Below are 22,439 nucleotides of genomic sequence, written 5' to 3'. Positions count from 1 at the left end.
ATGTCAATACGGTAGCAAAAATTGATATCATATGTGCATCATTTTTTTCACTAAAATCTTGGAGCAGGGTGAATTATTTATTGGTGTTAATAAGCCATAAATTTCAGAAGGTATTTCCCGAACCCCAATACCCACGGATTTGACTCTATGTTTTTCGGTTTCGTAAGGAGGGGACGTATGTAACATATGTGGCCACCCTTATGCTTTGGTACTGCACTGGGGCTTGTTTCAATAAAGATGTTAGTCATAAAATGAAATGATATTAGAGTCAAATTTTATTTACTTTGGTATGTACGCGTACATAGCCATTATTCAAGTCGTCAACACAATCGCGCTCCTATTAACCAGGAAAATAGGTTTGTGACACAATTAAGGAATAAAAAAACACTAACTATTTACCAACTGAGATATCTTTACAGATTTAAGATTTTTGCTGTAATGGTCTTTAGATAGCAGTTTATTGAAACTGGTCCCTTGAATATCGCAGACCGGAAGCCTTTGATTAGCATGTATAGATCACGATTTCCCGCCAAATACAGTACACAGTGCGCATGTGTCACTAATAATAACATGGCAAATCGTTTCCTTAACGGGATGGAGGCAAATGGGATGTCTGCAAGTAAAAGACCCAAATTAGGTGACCGATCAGTGACAGTGGTATTAGGTACACAATGGGGAGACGAAGGAAAGGGGAAAGTGGTTGACATGCTGGCTACGTCCGCGGATGTTGTCTGTCGATGTCAGGTAAATGTTGACAGGTGGTTCCCCGCCTCTATCTTCTCATGACTGTTGACGCTTAAATTATCAATACACTTTGTGGGTTGTAATAATAACACAGTTTTTGAGCAGTATTATTCAATAAAAATACAATAAATGAACTGCACACTGCATTTTAAAAATGCAGAGTACAGAAGTATACATTATTATACATGTTCAACGGAGGTTTAGATTTAGAGGTCATCTATAAATGGGCTATGCCAATATTGGTTGTAGGACCACTAGTCCACCTAAATGGCCGTCATCAAGTCTTTTGACAATTTTTTTAATATGGCAGACTCGTGACGTCCACCATCCCAGCAAAAAGTAGCAAGCGGTCCTTGCGCAGAGAATCATCGCGGCCAGAATTTTGAAATTATCTCCGTTATAAATTCAAATTGCTACGAAAATATTATTGCCTACTTTTAAACACGTATTAAGTTATGTCAGTATGCCCAAACAACATGTTAAGTTATCACAAAACACTTACAACGCGATTGTTTATCAAGTATCCCGATATCGGTAAATCTGGGACAAATCTGACTGGTTGTGTACATGTATAACGGTATTCGTGACCCATAATATATTAATGTGAAAATAACAACTCTAATGACAAATTAAATCCAGTTCAGATCACTGTCGGATAAAAATTGAACAACATTGTCATTATTATTCAACATCAATGCATATTATTACAGTATATCATTTCGCCCGTTGTTAAATGGTAGAGAGTTGTAGCGTTACAGGGATACATAAGAAATGTCAAAATAATAAAAAAAAAAGTATCCCTGATTGCTCATTATTGTAGCTAGTAGGACCACCAGAGACGTAGGCCACTCAAAATCGACATCAGTTCCCTAGAGTGTGTGAAATCACATAAGGATTTTCCGAAGGCTTGTCATGACTAACTAATGAAGTGTGTTTGGGAGGCGTGCCCCCTTTCTAGAGCTTTTTCGTATTTATATAATTAAAGTGCAAATGGTGCCATTTCCCACATTCTTTGCTAAACTAATCAGCTGTATATTCAACTATAAAATTGTTGCTTTTCAATTTTTTTGTATTCCTCAAAGTTTTTATATGAAACAATTTCACATGGTAGTGAGTAGTAATGTTTATATTGACACCGGTGACGTATCCAGTGAAATGTGTAAAATGCTGCCTTTGTACATAAAAAGCGGGGATCATGTGAATCATGCAATCATACTCAAATAATTAAATGCAGTCAAGTGATATATCCAACTCAAATAATTAAATGCAGTCAAGTGATATATCCAATGCTCATTCATTCAGATAGGAGACTATCAAGTAGGAAAAGATACATCTATAATCTACTATATTACAGCAACATTATCATGAGCTTCATTCACCTTCATGCCAGCTGAAGGCACCTGCACATGCTTGCATGTAATTGCTTGAAGATAGATGAGATTTCCGGACACATAGGAGGCATTCTTGATTTCTGATAATTGCAAAGTCAGGGTGACTTCAACAGGATTCTCTGTTATGTCGTTACCATGGGTCAAAATTGAAGTGAACAAACAAGAAAATGACGTTTATTTCCAAATTACCTTTTTCACGGAAAATATATGAAAATATTTCTCAGTCTATAAATGACTAAGCTTTACAGTACACTCCACGCGGAACTACCACTTTCCTCAGTCACTCCGAGTTTTTTTTAATTTATCAGTTTTGCCAAGTTGCTCGTTTTCCGTCGAGGGTTTTACTGCCAGTATCACCGGTGATCTTGTTGTTATATTTGCCTCAAAGCGGAACTCCCGAGTTGTATGCTTTGCTACTACATTACTACTATTGAAAATAAAAAAATTACATTTGCAGTTATTTTGTTTAAAAAAATCAATTTCCTCGTAAAGAAAGAATACATATTCAATAATACAATACAACTTTATCTTGTTTGGTTATTAATTTACCTTTCAACTAATATTCATTAATTGTCAGTTGATATCCGCACACATTTAAGATATAACACCACGTGTTGTTTGTTTACCATAATTACGTCATACAGCTTTTGTGTTGTTGAGAACTAAATTGGATTGGAGTAATATGCAAGTGTTGAGTACCATGTAAGTGTGAATATTTTTTCTGTCACTATTTCTTTTGTGATACACATCAGTTGTTTTTCCGCATTCCAGATATCTAAATTGCATTGTTAGTTATGACGTTAAAAAAGTATGAAGGTAACTCATGTTCTGTGGTTTAAAAAATCGCCGATTTAATCTCCTATGAATATAATTCAGCGTTCAATTGTACTATTTTATGAAAGGTACGGTGTTAGTATGAATATTGTGCTTAAAAATATTGAAACCATAAGTTAATAATTAGAAATTATTAGTATGAAACGCAATCTAGTATTTTTGACAACGCGTAAGTCACGTGATATGCAAATTTCGTATTGACTTATTGTGCGCTAAATTTAGAAGACTTGGTTATCTGGCATGTTGGTTATTGCGAAAAAAGCATTTTTTTTATCAGTTAAGTGAAATTAATTGAATAAACGTAGCAAACAGAATGTTAACATTACTTCAAGTAACTCGGACTGTTGGAAATCAAATGAGTAAGATATAATTCAAACTGGGTCAAAATGGACATCGACATATATTGCATTTTTGCGCCGTAAAAAGATTGTGAGTCTTGTTATGTGCAAGTAAGTCTGAAAAATATTGACAACATAATAAAAGAACAGTATTCAAATAAATTACACAAAATCAGATACATGTACAGTCGGAGATCCTTATCGGTTTCCTCTGAGTTTCACGGGGTTATCACTCCTCTGAGGCTGAACGAGTGAAAACACCGAGGAAAGCGGATTATGATAAATTGGATGTCATGTCTGCGATGACCAAAATCCGCCGAGGAAAACGGAAAGTGGTAGTTCCGCGTGGAGTGTACTGTACCCTGTTTCTTCACGTGTGAAATATTTTTGATTTGCTAAAGGAGGAGTTGGGGAGAGCCACAAACAGGAATGGATGATGTGAAAGCGAAACACCATAACGATAGCAGATTAACATGATTAAATGGCCGATAAGCCTTCTTGCTCTTGGTCAACTATTACGAAAGTCTAAGCTGTGTATTGTCAATATTGATTACTGTTTTGATAAGGCTCATTACTGCAGAAATTTAGGCATGTCAGTGCGATTAATGGGTGTAAGTAATATGCCTGACCGCTTGAAGGCACATCGGGCCCGACAAGTCATAAAGGCCAGGTGGAAACCCTGATCACATTGATGCTTTTTCTTTTATTATTCTTAGTTCAGTGGATGTCCAACTCTTCGAGAGAACATTCTTATTTTATGTATTTCTTTAAAAAAAACAAAAATATCTGTATTTTTTACCAAGGCTCTTTTAAAGAGACCCTTTGATTTTTTAATGAGGCTGCTGCAACACAGGTTCATTTGACACATCTTAAGTGAGTTAAGAGTATAATTTGAGTCCTTCAAATTTCCCAACACTATTGAATGGTCCTGCTAAAAGCCACTAAGAGCTACTAATAAATACCAACAGCTACACAAAACTAACATCGAGGTCCTTAATTTGTCACTTTCTACTATATGTATTACAATGTATGGATGAATTTTGATAACCTGGTACCCAGCTTGTCTTTTAAATATAAAGGAACCTTTCCCACCTTTGAATCTTTAACTTTATGAATGCACCAAGTATTTAATAGCAAACATGCAAAACAGCAAGGGTTAACGGACAGCCATTGGACTCGATGATCTTAAAGTCATGACTTGTCTCTTATGCTCATCGGTGTTCATTATGTGTAAAGACATTAACATGGCAGCATGCATGCGCAAGGCATTCGCCCTAACACACAGGCCTTACTTGTCAACCAAGCACTTTTCAACAACAGAAACATGTAGTTATAGGTGTCTCTTTCTGTGTGTTTTTTAAATTCAAAACATACGATGATGTTGACATATTTAAAGAAGAAAACATTACTTTTCAAGGAACAGTGGATCAAACAACTTCAAAGAATTCATGCAATTGAATTCAATATTGAAAAAGACTGACAACTTGAAAAAAGAATGTTTTAACAAGTCCTTTTTATTTTTTTTAAACTTCTTCATATTTATTGCCTTAAAGTATCTTTCTTTTTAGTAGCTCTTGGTTGGTAGCTTAAGTGGCTTTTGAACAGTAAAGTAAGTGTGTGTTTTACCATTTGTGGAGAATTGGGCCAAGGCCCTTAGAACTGTGAAAACTGACACAATTCCTGAAATTGTGAATTTACCTAGCACCTCTGTTGGGGTCACTGAGGGCAAAGCCCCGTTGAAGCTCCTGGGCGCTGTCTTAATAAGATATTTTAGTCCTAAACCTTTAGTTACTATTGATATTTTTATTTAAACACAGTTGACACCAAAAGCAAGGTTTCGCCTGGAATACTTACAATCTTAAGCATTACGATCTTTATTAAAATGGGGCCCAGGGATTAAAGCATTTATGAGCCTGCGATAAGAAATTTTATAAGGTTTGCCTAGGATTGTGAATTTGATATGTTTTTTGATAAGTGTGGTATTCTATTTGGTATTTATTTTTAAATCTAACATTTGATGCCAGCCTTGAGGTGATCTTGTAATCATGTGTTTTTCTGTTATAGGGTGGAAACAATGCAGGCCATACTGTGGTAGTGGATGACAAAAAGTATGCATTCCATATGTTACCAAGTGGAATAGTTAACCCAAACTGCACAGCTGTCATTGGTAAGGAAAACTACAAAATGGAAATATTTTGGCACAAACTATGGGATAAAGGGAGTTTGAATACAGAATACTGTATTCTTGTAATTCTGGTTTCACTCTTCAAGATTGATGAAAGACGATTATTTAGAGATGTTTTAAATACCAACTCTGGTTAAACCTTCGATTCACTCTGGTCAAGTCAAGTTGAACAATTTCACTTCTCAATACATTGAGATCAGAGTCAAAAGACACAAATAGTCTTACTTTAACAATATAACACTTGTTCAACTGTAGTTGCTTTAGAAAGTACCGGAAATAAATAATACATATAATGGTTAGAAACCATAGAATTCTTTTGTGAAATGTTAAGTGTTGTTTTGTTTTTATTTGAGTACTGGAGTGATTGTTTTGCAGGTAATGGCTGTGTGGTGCATATAGAACAGCTTCTGGCCGAGATCAAACAAGCAGAGGAAACAGGACTTTCTAACTGGCAGACAAGACTCCTCATCTCCAACAGAGCACACATAGGTACATACACACTAGTATATGGAACTGTACAAATTGTTTGAAAATGTTAAATTGATAACAGTTGCCTTTCTTTAAAACTTTTTTATCCCCCGCCGAATCAAAGGTTTCGGGAAGGGGATATTGTTTTGGCGTTGTCTGTCCGTCCGTCATTCCGTCCCTTTGTCCTGAACCATATCTTGGTAGGCATTGATCAGAAAATGTTCAGACTTGGTCAGAATGTTCCCCTTGATCAAATATTGACCCCTTGTTAAAGTGGGTCACATGGGATCAAAAACTAGGTCACTAGGTCAAATCTTAGGAAAATCTTTGGAACAAACTAGAGGCATTATACATGGTCAAATATTCATGAAACTTAATCAAAATGTTTTCTTTCATGAACTCTTGGACATAAATAAAACTGGGTCACATATTTTCGAGGTCACTAGGTCAAATCTTAGAAAAATCTTATTAGGAATAATATCATGGTAATGATCGATCAGTTTATGTTTAAACTTGGTCAGGATGTACCCCTTGATGACATATGGACCGCTTTTAAAGTGGGTCACATGGGTTCAAAAACTAGGCCACTAGCTCAAATCTTTGAAAAATCTTTGGAGCACATTTGAGACATTATGTATGGTCTAATATTCATGAAACGTGATCAGAATGTTTTCCTTGATGAACTCTTTGACGTGTTTAAAACAGGGTCTTATGTGATAAAAAAAAACAAAAACTGGGTCACGTGTGATAAAAAATTAGGTCACTATGTCAAATCTTACAAAAATCTTGTCCGAAACCATTTTATGGTAGTGATTGGTCGGATTATGTTCATACATGTTTGACTGAACACATGATAATAAATATATGTATTTTATGATGATTTACTTGGAACCATCAACTTCCATTATAATGGATTATGATAGATTATAATCAATCATGACCAACATGAAGCTCCTATTCATGATTTTTTTTATCCCCCGCCATATACTAGTCCTCCTTATTAGCCCGATTCAAAATCTCCACACAGTCAACAAACCCCTACCATACACTAATCTCCACTTGGTAGCAGTGAAACTTGATGAGCTTGAAAATAACACACAGTGAACATGATCAACAGGTACCTTAAAATGTCATTTTCCACTTTTTACTGTTATCACTTCAGACATATCATTCAAATTCATAGAAACTATTACAAATGATTATATGTTACTATATATATATATACAAAACTTTTATTATGCCCCCCTTCGAAGAAGAGGGGTATATTGCTTTGCACATATCGGTCGGTCGGTCTGTCGGTAGACCAAAGCTTGTCGGAGTAATAACTCAACAATTCCTGGAGATATGGTCATCAAACTTGACATGACATGAAGGTTGGGCCTGACAAGTAGATGACCCCCATTGATTTTAGGGCTGATCGGGTCAAAGGTCAAGGTCACAGTGACCTTTAATGATAAAATAATTTTAAAGCTTGTCCGAGTGATAACTCAACAATGCCTAGACCTATGGTCATCAAACTTGATATGGAAGTTGGGCCTGACCATTAGATGACCCCTATTGTTTTTGGATGTCATCGGGCCAAAGGTCAAAGTCACAGTGACCTTGATTGGTTAAAGGGTGTCTGAGTGATAACTCGACAATGCCTGCACCCATGGCCCTCAAACTTGACTTGGAGGTTGGGCCTGACCAGTAGATGACCCCTATTGATTTTAGGGGTCATCGGATCAAAGGTCAACATCAGTGACCTTTAATGATAAAAGGTGTCCGAGTGAAAACTCTACAATGCCTGCACCCATGACCCTCAAACTTGACTTTGAGGTTGAGTCTGACCAGTAGATGACCCCTATTGATTTTAGGGGTCATCGGATCAAAGGTCAACATCACTGACCATTAAGGCAAACTTAACAATTCATTGACCTATGATCATCAAACTTGACATGAAGGTTGGCCCTGACTAGTAGATGACCCCCTTTTCATTTTGGGGGTCATAGATCCAGAGTTCAAGGTCATGGTGACCTTTAATGCAAAAAAGTTAGCAAAGCTTCTCCCAGTGATATCTCAACAATGCCGTGACCTATTATCATCAAACTCGACGTGGAAGCTGGGCCTGACCAGTAGATGACCCCTATTGATTTTAGGAGTCATCAGATCAAAGGTCAAGGTCACAGTGACCTTGAACGAAAAAAGCTTGTCTGTGTGATAACTTGACACTGCCTGAACCCATGGCCCTAATACTTGGAGGTCCATGCATATTTCATTCAATTGCCCAAATAATCCTGACAACATTGCGCTCAGAGGGGCATAATGTTTGACAAACATCTCTTGTTTCAAATAATTCCAAACAAACTCAAACTTATATCCAACGTTCATAACTTAATTTTTCTGCAGTCATATTACATGTTAATATAGGAATTTTTCCACCTACTTTACAGTTCCAATCCATGAACTTTGCCTAATCAGGCGGGGGATATCAATTCAACGAATTTGCTTGTTTCTCCAAAACTAGGACAGGGACAGAAGATCTTAAGCCCCTTCAGTTGTTTTTTTTGGAGGCCTATAGTGTATTCTGTAAGTCCATCAGTCCCAAAACCTTGTGAGTCAAGCTCTTATAACATGGGACTGATTTGCTACAAACTATATCAGATGATCAGGTATCATATGCAGATAACAATGAAGGATTCTATGGGGCTTCCCTTAAAACCAGAGTTGTTGCCCTTTATTTATTCTTTAAAATAATAAATGGTATAATGAAAAAATAATTTATGTCTAACTCTTCTTATGCAATTGATGGATTTGCTTCAAACTTAACAGATGAGAAGGACTGGTATTATGTGCAGATGTTCATGAAGAAATAAACTTGTGCGGTGTACATTGTGAAGAGAATTATGGCCCTTTGAGTGTTTTTTTTATCTATAATGGGTGTAGTAAAAAGTACTTGTTTGACAGACACCTCAAACTTTTTTTGATGATCAGCATATATATATCGTAATGAAGGATTTTGTGCTGCCTCCATTTTCACCAGTGTTTCAAGTATGCCCTTTAGTTTTTCACTGATAACAACTCTATTTAGAATAGGGCAAACATTCTCTGTATCATTTGCTCATGAACATTCTCTGTGTCATATGCTCATGAACATTCTCTGTGTCACATAGACTTCAACATTCTGTGTGTCAATTGCTCTGACATGAACATTCCGTGTGTCACATGGTCTTGAACATTCTTTGTATCACATGCTCTTGAATATTCTTTGGTAACATGCTCTTGAACATTTTCTGTGTCATACGCTCTTGAACAATCTTCGTCTATGTGTCATATTCATTTTGAACATTCTTAGTCTATGTGTCATATTTATTTTGAACATTCTTAGTCTATGTGTCATATTCATTTTGTGTGTAATATGCTCGTGAACATTCTGTGTGTCGTATGCTCATGAGCATTCCACTGCACCATCTATAGCACAACTTAATTTCTAAGCGGCAATCATGTCCCAAATACATGATTAAGGGCCATCCTTGTCCTATAGACACAAGTCTATACTGATAAAAGCTGCTTACATAATGATTTATTGAATGAAAATAGTTATCTTGTTTATTGTTTTGAAGTCTTACAGGTGATTAATTGTTATTTAGAGCTTTGTTCTTTGAAAAAATAACTGATTTTGTGGTCTATTTTTGCAGTGTTGGACCTTCATCAGAAAGTTGATGGCTTGCAAGAGTCTGGTCGCGGCAAGAATAGGTATGTTTGAAAAAATACATGTAAAGTGTGTTTTTTTACTGGAAATGGGGCCAATACATCCGATTCACAATCCCAAAAAGCATACTCTTAGCACAAAATTGGGCTCACATTAAAAGAAAATGTTTAATTACATTCCTAATCTCTTAAATTTCTTAGAAATTCTGTTTCTTAAAGTGCCTTTGCTTTGTTTCCTTGTTTGGAATTTGCTATCATAAATTTTACAATTTTAGGCATTTTGTCGATATTTTCAAAATTCTAAGGGCCCTGGCCTCATTCACATAATGGTGGGAAAAAACTGCATTTGTAAAATATTTGACATCAAATATTTTTAATTTAATGAAGAAATATTAGTTTCCTTGTTTTGAGCATTCTTAAAGTAAATGAAAATTGGCAACTTCTGAATTACAATGTATAGAAAGGGGCACAATATTGGTTGATGCAATTTAATTTTTTTGATTTTATTGCATTATCATGTTTCAACTTATTTGACATTAATGATCAAAACAAAGAAAGCATATGATTAGTTTACAGATATAAATGTATTAGCCTTTATAAATGTGTCTGTGCGTTTTTAATTAATAGCTGTGTGGCCTAATAAAGCACTAAATATTGTTTATGTTTTTGTATCAGTACACAAATCATAACCCGCAGTCGTCTGTCCGTTGTTATCATTTTCCTTCAAGCAACTTCTGTTAAACCACTGGGACAATTTCAGCCAAATTCACAGGAATGTTCTTTAAGTGTTTTTCTTCCAGATTCCTTTAATTGAAGTGGTTCCATGGCAACGAAACAGAAAAATGTCCATATGGAAATCTTTCAAATCTACTCCACAGAATCCGCTGGTCCGATTTTAAAATAATTTCACACTAATGTTCCTTCATAATAGGTGACCCTCTGTTAAATTTCTTTACCCCAGGTTGATATATAACACAATGGCTGCCAGGGGCAGGGCTTCTTTTCACTATAAAACTTTGAAAATCTTTTTCAGAAAGTATTGACTTGATTTAAAAATAATTTCACAGAAATGTTACCAAGGTGACCCTCTGTCAAATTCCTTCACCCCATGTTGATTCGATGCCATGGGTGGATCTAGTTACCACTATATGTCTTATATGGAAAACTTTTTCTGAAACCACTGACCCTATTGAAAGAATTTTGTTTTGCATCAAATGAATTGTGCCCCTTTAAGCTTGGGTGCTATGATAAACAAAAAATTGTTGTTGTTTTTAGCATTGGCACAACGAAGAAAGGTATAGGACCAGCATATTCTTCAAAGGTAGGATTCAGTTTACTATTAACTACATCCGCCTAGTCCTTTGTATAGATAAAACTTTACGTTCATATTGTATAACACGCAAGGAGTTACGACGTCATTGTTTATTTCAAGAAGGCCCCTAAGGGTAAATGTCACTGAAACTAAAAATAGAAAAACAGTTGAAACTGAATCTCACAACGAAGGCTCTTCAGTTAATTATTTAAAACCTTGTTTTGTTGCATTGCCACATTTCTTGTTAACTGTGTGCTAAGCCTAAGCCTAAGAATTTAATTGTTTCAACAATCATCAAAAAAACATTTCTTGCAGTTTCTTTCAAAGAATGTCTGAATTTGTATTCTCACCAAATATTATTAGAAGACATCAAACACTTCATTAGTTATTAAGAAAGTCTCCATTATTTTTAATGCCCCTTGTAATTTACTTATAAATAGTAGTGAGATTTTTAATAAAGTCACAATTTTATACCTGATTAGAACTTTAACATCATTTACACCTACCGTATATTACTATAACTGAATATGAATTTCCTACAATCTTTTTATCAAGGTCTGAATATTTTTTTACAATGGTTGCCACATTTTGTAGGCGACCCGAAATGGTCTGCGAATGGGGGATTTGATGGGAGACTTTGAAGCCTTCTCGCATAGGTAAGTGAAACAGTTGACAAGTTTTAGTAAAAATTGTCAGAATTGGAAAAATTATTTGTGACATTAAAGTAATACGTGGAGATGTATCATAATGTTGTAATGTATGTGTACAACAAAACCTCTGACATTTTATATAATAAATCATTCATTGCTCTTTTCTGTAAGATTTCAGAACTTGGTGGATTATTACAAAAAACACTATGATGGTCTTGAAATTGATGTCCAGAAAGAACTGAATGTGTATAAGGTATGTAGTTATAACCCCACAAACAAAGTATTACACTATTTCTAAGTTAAAGGTACTTAGTATCTGCTCTAGGTTTAAAATCAACTAGGTATGTACATTTTCGTTGTTTTGAACAATTTGACTATTTGTTAACCTGATTTAGTGTCATAGCCTAATGTGCTGTCTGTTTCAGCAGATGTTTCATGGTGCAAACATTATATTTGGTTATCACTAAAAATAAAGATGTAGACTAAAAAATATGTACATATGTTACCAGTGGCAATATGGACATGACTTGTGTAGCAAGGCACAACACTCTGACTTTCATCATTGTGAAGTTATGCCCTTTGAAAAAGTCATGTAAAAACTTAATCTTGGTCATACCTTAAAAACTGTTCAATATGTTCACATAAAACTTAGTACACATGTTACAAGTGGCAATATGCACATATGTAACAAGGTCCATCACTCTGGCTTTATTTAGTCTTGTTATGCCATTTGTTTATTTTTTAAGTCATACAGTTTTGCCATAACTTAATAATCATTTCATGATATTTACTCGAAATGATGTACATATGTTACTAGTAACACTATGAACATGTGCTGCAAGTCCCATAACCCTTTAATCATTCAAATTAAGGCCATTGATATTTAATAACCTCTTTTTGACCATTGACGTTCAAAGTAATTATATATAAAACTTTGTACACATATCAGTAACAATTTGTACATAGTGTACATATCTCTTGCTTTATTTAATGTAAAAAATGTTGAGTTACCGTATGCCCCTTGTTTAACTGGGGCAAAAACAAGAAGACGTTACAAGCATACAATTATCTTGCGCTTACCTGTATTACGTGTCATTCAATAAATAAACATTCATTAGTCCATGGATATGTGTTAACACACAGCATAATGTAAACAGGATGTCAGAAAAAAATGTAATTCTACTATTTCAGAGTCTTGCAGAGAAATTGCGTCCATTTGTGGTAGATACTATTCAGTATCTCAACAAAGCTGTGACCTCTGGGAAAACTGTCCTTGTGGAGGGTGCACAGTCAAATGTACTGGATATTGACTTTGGTAAGAGCTCAGTGTTGTTTTTTTCTGAGCAATTTGGGACCATTCCCAATGCTTCAACATGTATTTTTCCCTAGGACCAATAACAAAAATCCTACTACCAGTTTTTCCCAAATATGAAAATGATTTTTTTTTTTTTTTTTTTTTTTTAGTATTTGATAAAAAATAATTGGACTAAACCATTTTATGTATGGAAAAGTTTGTGAACTCTTAAAATATTTGGGTTTTAATTCACACTTTATAACACTCTTTTCTATAGGCAAAATTGGAATTCCTAATTTTTGTCAAAATGACAAATTTTCCCAATCAGAAAAGCCATGGCTTAATGTTGTTTATTAGTTGGCCTAAAACATTTTGTATTTTTCTATGTTTACATTTATAGAATATATTTCTGGTTTATTGACTAGGTATATGTTTGTTGCAGGTTTATATCCATATGTTACATCATCCAACTGCAGTGTGGGTGGGGTATGTACGGGTCTGGGCCTCCCACCTCACATGATTGGCAACGTATATGGCGTTGTAAAGGCTTACCTTACGCGTGTTGGGTCTGGGGGATTTCCAACAGAACTCTTTTGTGTATGTATCCTTCATTCCTTGACAACATTTGAAGAAAATGGCTTTGAGATAGGAAAGAAAAGAATTTGTAAATTTAAATGCAATTCAAATTATTATTAGTATACAAGAAGAAACACATTCATTCCCAGAATGAAAAAATGACAAGTTTTGTTTTGTGATACAGGAGCAGGGTGAGCTTCTGGTTAACCGAGGGCACGAATATGGCGTAACCACGGGACGAACACGGCGGGTAGGCTGGCTTGACATGGTCATGCTGCGCTACTCACAGATGATTAATGGCTTCACAGGGTGAGATATAGCTGTCAGTTAAAATTTCTGTCATTCATGTATGTTGTGAATATGTAATGGCAGTGCAATACACTATGTCAAAAGACTTTTCAATAACCTACATGTTTTTTATGCCCGACACAAAGGGGTGGGATCTAGATTTGCCTTTGTCTGTCCTGATGTACTTGTGCACCCGCTGCTTTAAGCAAAACCAGAGTTTTGGCCCTTGAATTAGGAAAAATTGACATTTCTGTTCTTGTGTCACTCAAAACTGCATTACCTAGAGTCAGGCAACCATAGGGGGATGTCAAGGGGTGATGAAGTTGTACACCTGTGGTTTTATTTTTCTCTGCACTTAGTAAAACCAGAGTTAAGTAAAACTAGAGTTATTGCAGTCTTCCCGAAATTGTAAAAATTCTGCCTGTCCGCCGGATTCACAAAATAAACAAACATATAAACTCTACAAACCAGGTAACTGCCTGATATCGGTGAAACGATAAGAAATAATAATTTACCCACAATCCTTAGCGCGCGCTCGGCAAATATCGGAAAATTCCGCCGAATCTCCGATCGGTGATTAACGGCGATCTTCGGTTATTTCCGCCAGCTCTGCTGATAAGTATTTTTTAACACTGACATGTCGATCATTATTTAGAAATCAAATAGTCGTCCTTTTAAAGCCAGTACGTCTTCAAACGGTGATACTTATAATCAACCTCACAGTTATGCCTTGTTCGTTATAGATTTAGTTTTATTAAATTAATAACTGATTTTAATCAGATTCCATTGGACTATTATCAACTCAAATGAAAGAACGTGCATTTGAGTAAATTTAAATTAATGTTTTCCTACATGTATATATTCGGCTGATGTTGGACGTCTCGAAAATGACCACACGGCAAGATCTCGGAATGAAATCACGCTGCACGCGTGAGTTTGAGCTAATCGCATTAACATAGACAAGAGTTGCCAATTCATGGTTTATAGGTCCGTGATGTCATTTAGTAAAAATTAAAACACTTGGTATCGCAAAAAATATTTAAACATCACTGCCATTAAGGTGTGTTCTGGTTTTTCGGTCTTCCGGTAATTCCACCAACAGCGGCCATTTTGACTGCAGACGAAGTATATTGAGTGCTGACGATTTTGATTGCACCTTAGTGCAAACCAAGAATCAATCGAAACAGTTGTAATAAAATGCCGTTACTGATGAATCGAGTTTACTCGTTAATCCCCAGCAATCAACATCATGATTGCATATCGGAAATGGTCGACTTTTGGCGATGTTATGTGAAGTCAATAACAGTATGGGATCGACTAACTACCGCAAAGGCAAATAATCAGGGAAAGTTTTTACGGACATTACGCTTTCAGGTACCTTTTCGCTATTTAGTCGTCTCAAAAATGTCGGTCATCCGGATCATCATTTTCGGAAGATCTGCTGGACCCATACAAAATTTGCCGGACATGTCCGGCGGACCGGCACATTTCGGGAAGACTGTAATTGCCCTTGAATTAGCCAAAATTGTCATTTCTGTACTTGTGTCGCTAAAATCTAGAGAACAAAGTTACTTACAGTCATGATACCTTAGTGGAATGTTAATGTGGTGATTAAGTTGTGCACCTAGAGTTCTATTTCTTACTGCAACTAGTAAAACCAGAGTAATGGCCGTTGAATTAGCAAAGACTGGCATTTCTGGACTTGTGTCTCAAGAGTTATGGCCCTTGAAATAGCAAAAATTGGCATTCCTGGAATTGTTCAATTTTTTTTATACTTGGTGACCTGACTTTCTTTATATTTTTGAAAATATATGCATGATGATTTTCATACTTTTTCTTACTTTAAGTTTCAAGCTTTTATACTGGAAGTATAAAATGTACATTGGTGATGTAACAGGATTTAACCATTTGCAGCATTGCGATAACAAAACTGGATATTCTGGATGTGTTTGAGGAAATCAAGATTGGCATCGCCTATGACATCAATGGCAAGCAGATTACTGACAGCTTCCCAGGTACACATAATTATCAGGCAGTTTGATGTTATTATAAAATCTTTAAAACTAAAGTCTTAAATCATGTACAATTATATAGAAAGCAAATTTATCGGGGTAAATTTGTAAAAATGTAAACAGTTCCAAACATGTTTATCACATTCAATATGCTCATTGAGTATAGCTAGTTGTGTCCACGCTGTAACTTTGTCATGCAGGAAGGGATTAAAAATTTAAAAGAGTATAGTTGGTCGTGTCAGGGTTGTACTTGTGTTCCTTCAATATGTACAAAAAGGTGATTCTTATGTGCAAGACTTGCGTCCTTCTCTAAAAAGTTAAGGTATATACAGTAAAATTGGTCATGTCAGGGCTGTAACTTTGTCGTTAACAGAAGAATTTTAAAACAAATTGGCACATATGTTCAGTGTGTTCAATACATAAAGAGGATGTGTCATATGCAACAACCTTATCTCAAAGTCCAAGGTCACACTTATGAGTAATTATTATGGAATGCTGCATATATGCACAAAGAGTATAGATGGCTGTGTCTGAGCTGTAACTTTGTCATGGACAGAGGGACTTTAAAATTAATTTGCCACATCATACTGATTTTAAGGACAACATGTCACATGAAAGACCACACCCTCCCTCAAAGGTCAAGGTCACACTTACAGATTTATCATTTCGGAATGCTGTATATATGCATATACAGTACAGTTGGTTGTGTCAGGGCTGTAACTTTGTTATGAACAGAGGGATTATAATTACTTAGTACATGTGTTTGGTACATGAAGGTGGTGTCTAGTTCAAGACCAACAACCCTAGTTCAAGGTCAAACTTAAGAGTTTATTCATTATTGCTTGCTACATATATGCATAAAGAGTATCAGTGTATGGGCTGTTACATTGTCATTCAGGGAGATATTTTAAGATTTTGCACATAATATGTTCGGTACATAAAGACGATGTGTAGGGTGCAAGGCCTATGTCCCTTCCTGCTATTGCATCACTACTTGACATCAACCATCAATGGGGCCAGCACATCATTATAGTTTATGATAGTTCTTCCTGAATGTAGGCATATTAGTTATTGCATAATCCTTGGAACAGGGTCGGCCATTTCCATTTACTGAGACAGCTTTGTTGGTATCAACATTATCAAGTCACGGACATTTGTGCGAAAGTGTACTTCCAGTGACTATCCACTCTTAATATTTTCCTCATTCAGTACGTTCATAACATTAATACTGTGTTGATATTGTTTCACAGCTACAGACGAGGAGTTGAAACAGGTTGAGGTGGAGTACCTGACAATGCCAGGCTGGTGCACAAACACAGAGAATGTACGCCAGTTTTCTGATCTTCCCCAAAAGGCCCAGGATTACGTCCGCAAAATCGAGGAGCTCATGGGAGTACCAGGTGGGTGGGATTGTAATGAAGAAGGTTGAAGAAAAATGAAACAATATGTTTAGTTAGATTAACCTGTTTGTAGGTCTTCTATGGCTTCATTGTGAGGAGACTGCTTGACTTAGTGTATGTAATACTGTGAAATCATAAATATTCGGGGGACATTAAGGGAAAGTAAGGCAAATCATTTATCTTCCTTATTCAGCTACTTTCTAGTCAATGAACTAAGATCATAAAGAATTGACATGTGAAAAGATATCAGGACATTCAGCATTCCCATTATTTTAACGATACATAATTTCATTGCAGTTACCAGTCATAGTATAAACATGTTTTACATTTCAGTAAATTGGATTGGAGTGGGACAGGCCAGAGCTTCAATAATAGAGCTTTTCTAGATGTACACAACTTGAACATTTAATCCAGAAATTGCTGTGTAAAGTTGTAACTCTTAAGATGGACAATGAATTAAAATAAACATCTAATGGAATAATTTGGGAAATGTCTTTGCCTATATGTGGGTAACAGCATACTTACATCTTTGTATGTGGGTAATGTCTTTGTTTTTATGTGGGTAACATCTTTGTGTTTTTGTGGGTAACGTCTGTCTTCATGTAGGTATTGCTACCAAGAGCATACATGTATTTTAATAGTTGTTGGAAAATATGCTGATTTTAATCTGTTTTGATGCATGCAATTGCATGTTTGTTTTACTTTTAGGTATATTTTTAATTTCAATAATACCCGTACGCTACTTTTTTGTGATGAGAATTGGTGTTCAAAAATGCAAACCGTGCAAAATGTAAACATTTTGCAATTGTAGTTGGCTTTTTTCTGTGAGTTTTAAAGGAATACATATTGTGTTGATACTTGAATCATTTGTATATATCATTTATTTTGTGTTTATAACAAGCAATGAATTATTGTACATTTGTCATGTTTATCTCGTCATTATAGACAGAGCACATGCATGTAAACAAATTGATTTACCATCTATATTTAATGGAATACTCTTTAACTGGAAATTGTTAATAAATATGTTTAGTTTTAACAGCTGGTATAGGGGGTAACTAATGAATTTCTCAAGCTGGGTGCCTTTTGGTGCTTTAGTTTTAAAGTAGGTAAATTATGTCATTTAAACATTGTTGCATTCTCAAACGTACAGAAGTATCTCTTTATCCACATCATTCCCATATATGAAGTCATCATTGTCACCCATACCTATTGTTTATTTTGTTGCACCGTCCACACATTTGCTTAAAAAATCTCATGGGGATTTGTTTTACTTTCAAGTAAGTTTGTAATTTCAAAACTGTTAATCTCTTCGGGTAAAATCTCAGATTGACATTCCTTTGTTTGTTACATTATGTGCATACTCCTACATAGAAACGTTTCATATCCCTGCTTACATAGAAAACCTATTTTTATTGTATTTTTTTTTATAACAATTGGATCTGTAAACTGAAGCCGGTGCTTGCATCTTGTTGATAATACTCGTACAGGAAAGTATTTGATAGTTTCTCTTTGCTCAAGTGGATTCTTGGTGTATATTTTTAGCTGGTCTATTTTTCAAAGAAAAGAAGTCTAGGTATTGCTGTAGCCTTTGCCATAACTCAAATGAAACTTAGTAAACAAGTTACCAGGGACAATACACACATATTTAGCCAGTCTTGGTACGACTACTACCAGGGACAATATGTAGCCAGGCTTAAGAGTCTGGTTTTAATAAATGTCTAGTTTTGCCTCCTATTTGACTGGGAAAAAAATACAAGCTCTGTGGCAATCTTTTAATTTTAGTTTTAACTGTTTACATTATTGAGGGCATTTTTCTGAATGGGTATGAAATTGTGTGTTTTTTCCTTATATTAAAGTATTAACACACTTGTGTTCATGAAAGACTGAAATTTGAACTTTCAGTTATATTTACTGCAAACATTTTACAGTAATCTTGAATTATAATTTATTAAATACTAGTATGTAAAAATAAATTATAACTTTGAGTTAGTTCATGTAATCTTTTATTTACAAAAGTAAAATTAATGGGTACAGACTTTTATAAAACTGCCATTTATTAAGAATGCCAATTTATGTATTATAATTTTGTACTGATATGTTAACATTTTCTCCATTAAGTGCACCAAATTATATTTGTTTGATTAACAGTTATCATCAAAAAGCATACAAAAAGCATTTTATCATTCTTGGCCCTAAGTTGATGTTCAGACAGTGATATTGAAAAAAAAATAAAAAATACAACACACTTGTCAGAAAGAACCTATGATCATGATGCTTATGCTTGGATTTTTTTTTCATTTTATATTTGATGGTTTTATTCTTTATGCTATTTTTATTGGCAGTGTGTTGGTTTTATGAACATTACATGTGCTCCTCATTACCGGTTTAATTCTATTTTTTCCTCCAACAGTGTATTTTGTATGTAGCCGCTGGCAAATCCTGATTTTTTTCACATTACATGATACTTTCCATATATCTGTATTGGGCTGGAATAAAATGTGATAGTCCTTGTATGGTTGTTCTGATATTGTAGTTAACCTCAAGATCATTGAAGATAGTCTATTGTCCAAAGATGTGTGAATCCTATTGCACTACCATCTCATACTGTAGACAGTGAACTGTAATGTATATTTCTTGACACAGATCAAAGTCAATCCATTGTCAAGCCATATAGCATACCAGCTGTTTGTTGTGTGAATATGAAACAGAATGAATGCTTCTCGTTCTATTTAGGAAGTAGATTTTTCAATAGTATGCAATTAATGAAGCCATCATTTTCAATACGATTTCCTCCGACCTGCTGAACCATAAAACCAATATGAGATATCTCCTTGTGAAGTTCAGCCTACGACAGAAGTTTCATGGTCTTAGGTTGAACCGTTATTGTACGGACCTGTTGACCCTGAATGGTCATCTTCTGATCAAATTCAACCAATATCTGAAGTTGAATGTTCCTAGCTGAAACAATTGTCAAGTTTATTTTCAAGTTAGTCTGCAGACAAAATTTTGTTGGCTGTGGTTTTAGCATTTGTCATACTGTAACTTACTCTGCACTCTACAAGGGTCCTCTTCCATTAAAATTCCATGGTTCAAAGTCAAATAGTTATTAATTTATTAAGAATAGACAACTTTGAAACAACATGGACTGTATCGTTTACCTTTGACTTACTGACCAAAAATTATAATTGGCTCATCTAGGTCCAATACATACCATTCAAAATTAATAATTCTAGGTCAAACATTTTTTTATTCAAAATATAAGCTGTGACCTGACCCCCAAACAAGGTCATCCTCTGGTCAATGGAACCTTACCAGTAAAATGCATGGTCCTGGTCAAATTGTTCTAAAGTTATTGTGCGGGCAAAACTTGGTCTACTGAGATCATCAGACACACAACTTGCAAATTATGCATCTAGGTTTTTGTAGGCATAATAATCAAGAAGCGCAAAAGAAGTGTATTGACCATCCTCTCAGTTGCTAATTGCCAATCATACTTACAGATATCCAATTAGGATTGTATGTAGTAAGTTCAACAATAATACTAGTACATATTAGAATTTAAAAAATGGGATATTTATAAACCTAAGAAACAAACAGAATATGAAAATTGACATCCCCACAGGGCTGTTAAAATCTGACAATTTTACTGATCTTGACCACATCGGACCACTTTCAGGAACAGAAAATGACTAAAAATCAGTCTTGATTGTTAGTAGAAACACATTCTTAAATACCTCAATAAATGTGTCAAGTTATATCTGTTTATTGCGGTCCAAGCACGTAGTGGATCACAGGAGACACAATGAAACAAACCATGTTGTTTAACAAACTGCTAATTACATGAAATTATGCTGCATATATACATAGAAATGTTGCAAAGGTTTAGAAACGGTTTCAAGGATAACTTAAATGCACAAGAACGCTGACAATTCTGCAAATCGGTGGATATTTATAGTTGAATAACCCAACATTTCAAAACTCCTAAGTATGCTAAACCCTGCAAAAAGTAATGTACATGTATTCAAAGTTTTCTCCCCCACTGATAGGCGAAGGGGATATAGTAATGGTAGGTGTGTGTGTGTGTGTGTGGGGGGGGGGGGGGGGGGGTCTTGGCATTTGTCTTGAGCATAACTTGAAGTCTTTGAGGTATTGACTTCAAACATCATAGACTGATAGATCTCAGAGAAAAAGTGCAGTGCATAGGAACCATAACTCTGGATTCAGTACTTTTTTGGTTATTCCCTTTGTTAATGTTCATACTTATTTTTTGTCCCGAGCATAACATGAAGTCTTTGAGGTATTGACTTAAAACTTCATATACAGATGAATGACATTCAGGAGAAGTGTAGTGGACCATAACTCTGGGTGCAATGTTTTTGTTAATTTTTGTACATAATCTTTGTCCTGAGCATGAAATAAAGAAGTCTTTAAAGTATTGACTTCAAACTTCATATACATATACATATAGATCCCATTGAGAAGAAGTGTAGTGCACATCAACAGTAATTCTCCCTGAAATATTTTGTGAGTTATTGCGCTTTGTTAATGTTTATTGGTATCTTTTGTCAAAAAGCAAAATTGATACCATACTTAATTCGTCAGGGGATACGGCAGTTTGTGACTGCTCTCGTAACATTTACTTAACATGGCAAATATTTATATAAAGATGTAATTCAGAAAATGATGTCATCATATAAAAATACTTTCTAAGTGGATCAAGGGCCATAAGTTGTATTTAGCATAACATGGAGTTACAAAACCTAATAGATTTAAACATACTTTATTGAGCAAAATAAATCAACATTTCAATACAAATACATAATCAACTAGAGATTGCTTTTTCGAAAAAGCGCATGTCTCCCCCATTGTGTGGTCGTAGGTGAGAAATAATCAATGATGGATCCCAAAATCAATAGGGGCCATCAACTAGTCATGACTAACTGGCATACCAAGTATGAAGTTCCTGGGTGTAAACGTTCTTGAGTTATTGAGCAGAAACCGGTTCTTCACCTCAAGGTCAGTGACCTTGACCTTTGACCAACTGATTGCAAAATCAACTAGACATCATGACCAACCTCACTTCAAAGTTTGGTGAACCTAGATCAAAGCATTCTCCTGATATTGCACGGAAATATTTTTTTACATTAGAGGTCACAGCGACGTTGACCTTTGACCTTGTGACCCCCCAAAATATAGGAGTTTTCTAAACCTCATGATCAACCTCCCTACCAAGTTTGGTGAACCTAGGTCAAAC

The 22,439-nt window shown here is 35.2% G+C and overlaps 1 protein-coding gene across 1 annotated transcript; it reads left to right on the top strand.

Moving 5' to 3' along the window:
- The first annotated feature begins 554 nt into the window (after window positions 1-554).
- LOC128209471 (adenylosuccinate synthetase-like) lies at window positions 555-19,696 on the top strand. Its single transcript, XM_052913514.1, has 13 exons — window positions 555-744; window positions 5,372-5,474; window positions 5,868-5,981; window positions 9,638-9,695; window positions 10,926-10,971; window positions 11,557-11,618; window positions 11,784-11,865; window positions 12,804-12,927; window positions 13,349-13,503; window positions 13,667-13,791; window positions 15,685-15,785; window positions 17,033-17,182; window positions 17,516-19,696. The coding sequence occupies exons 1-13, from the start codon at window positions 571-573 to the stop codon at window positions 17,566-17,568; spliced, it is 1,347 nt and encodes a 448-aa protein (XP_052769474.1). The 5' UTR covers window positions 555-570; the 3' UTR covers window positions 17,569-19,696.
- Window positions 19,697-22,439: the final 2,743 nt, after the last annotated feature.

Source organism: Mya arenaria, chromosome 11 (genome assembly GCF_026914265.1).
Source record: "Mya arenaria isolate MELC-2E11 chromosome 11, ASM2691426v1".
NCBI classification, from domain to species: domain Eukaryota; kingdom Metazoa; phylum Mollusca; class Bivalvia; order Myida; family Myidae; genus Mya; species Mya arenaria.
The sequence above is the reverse complement of the archived record's forward strand: the minus strand, read 5'-3'. Positions and strand labels throughout refer to the sequence as shown.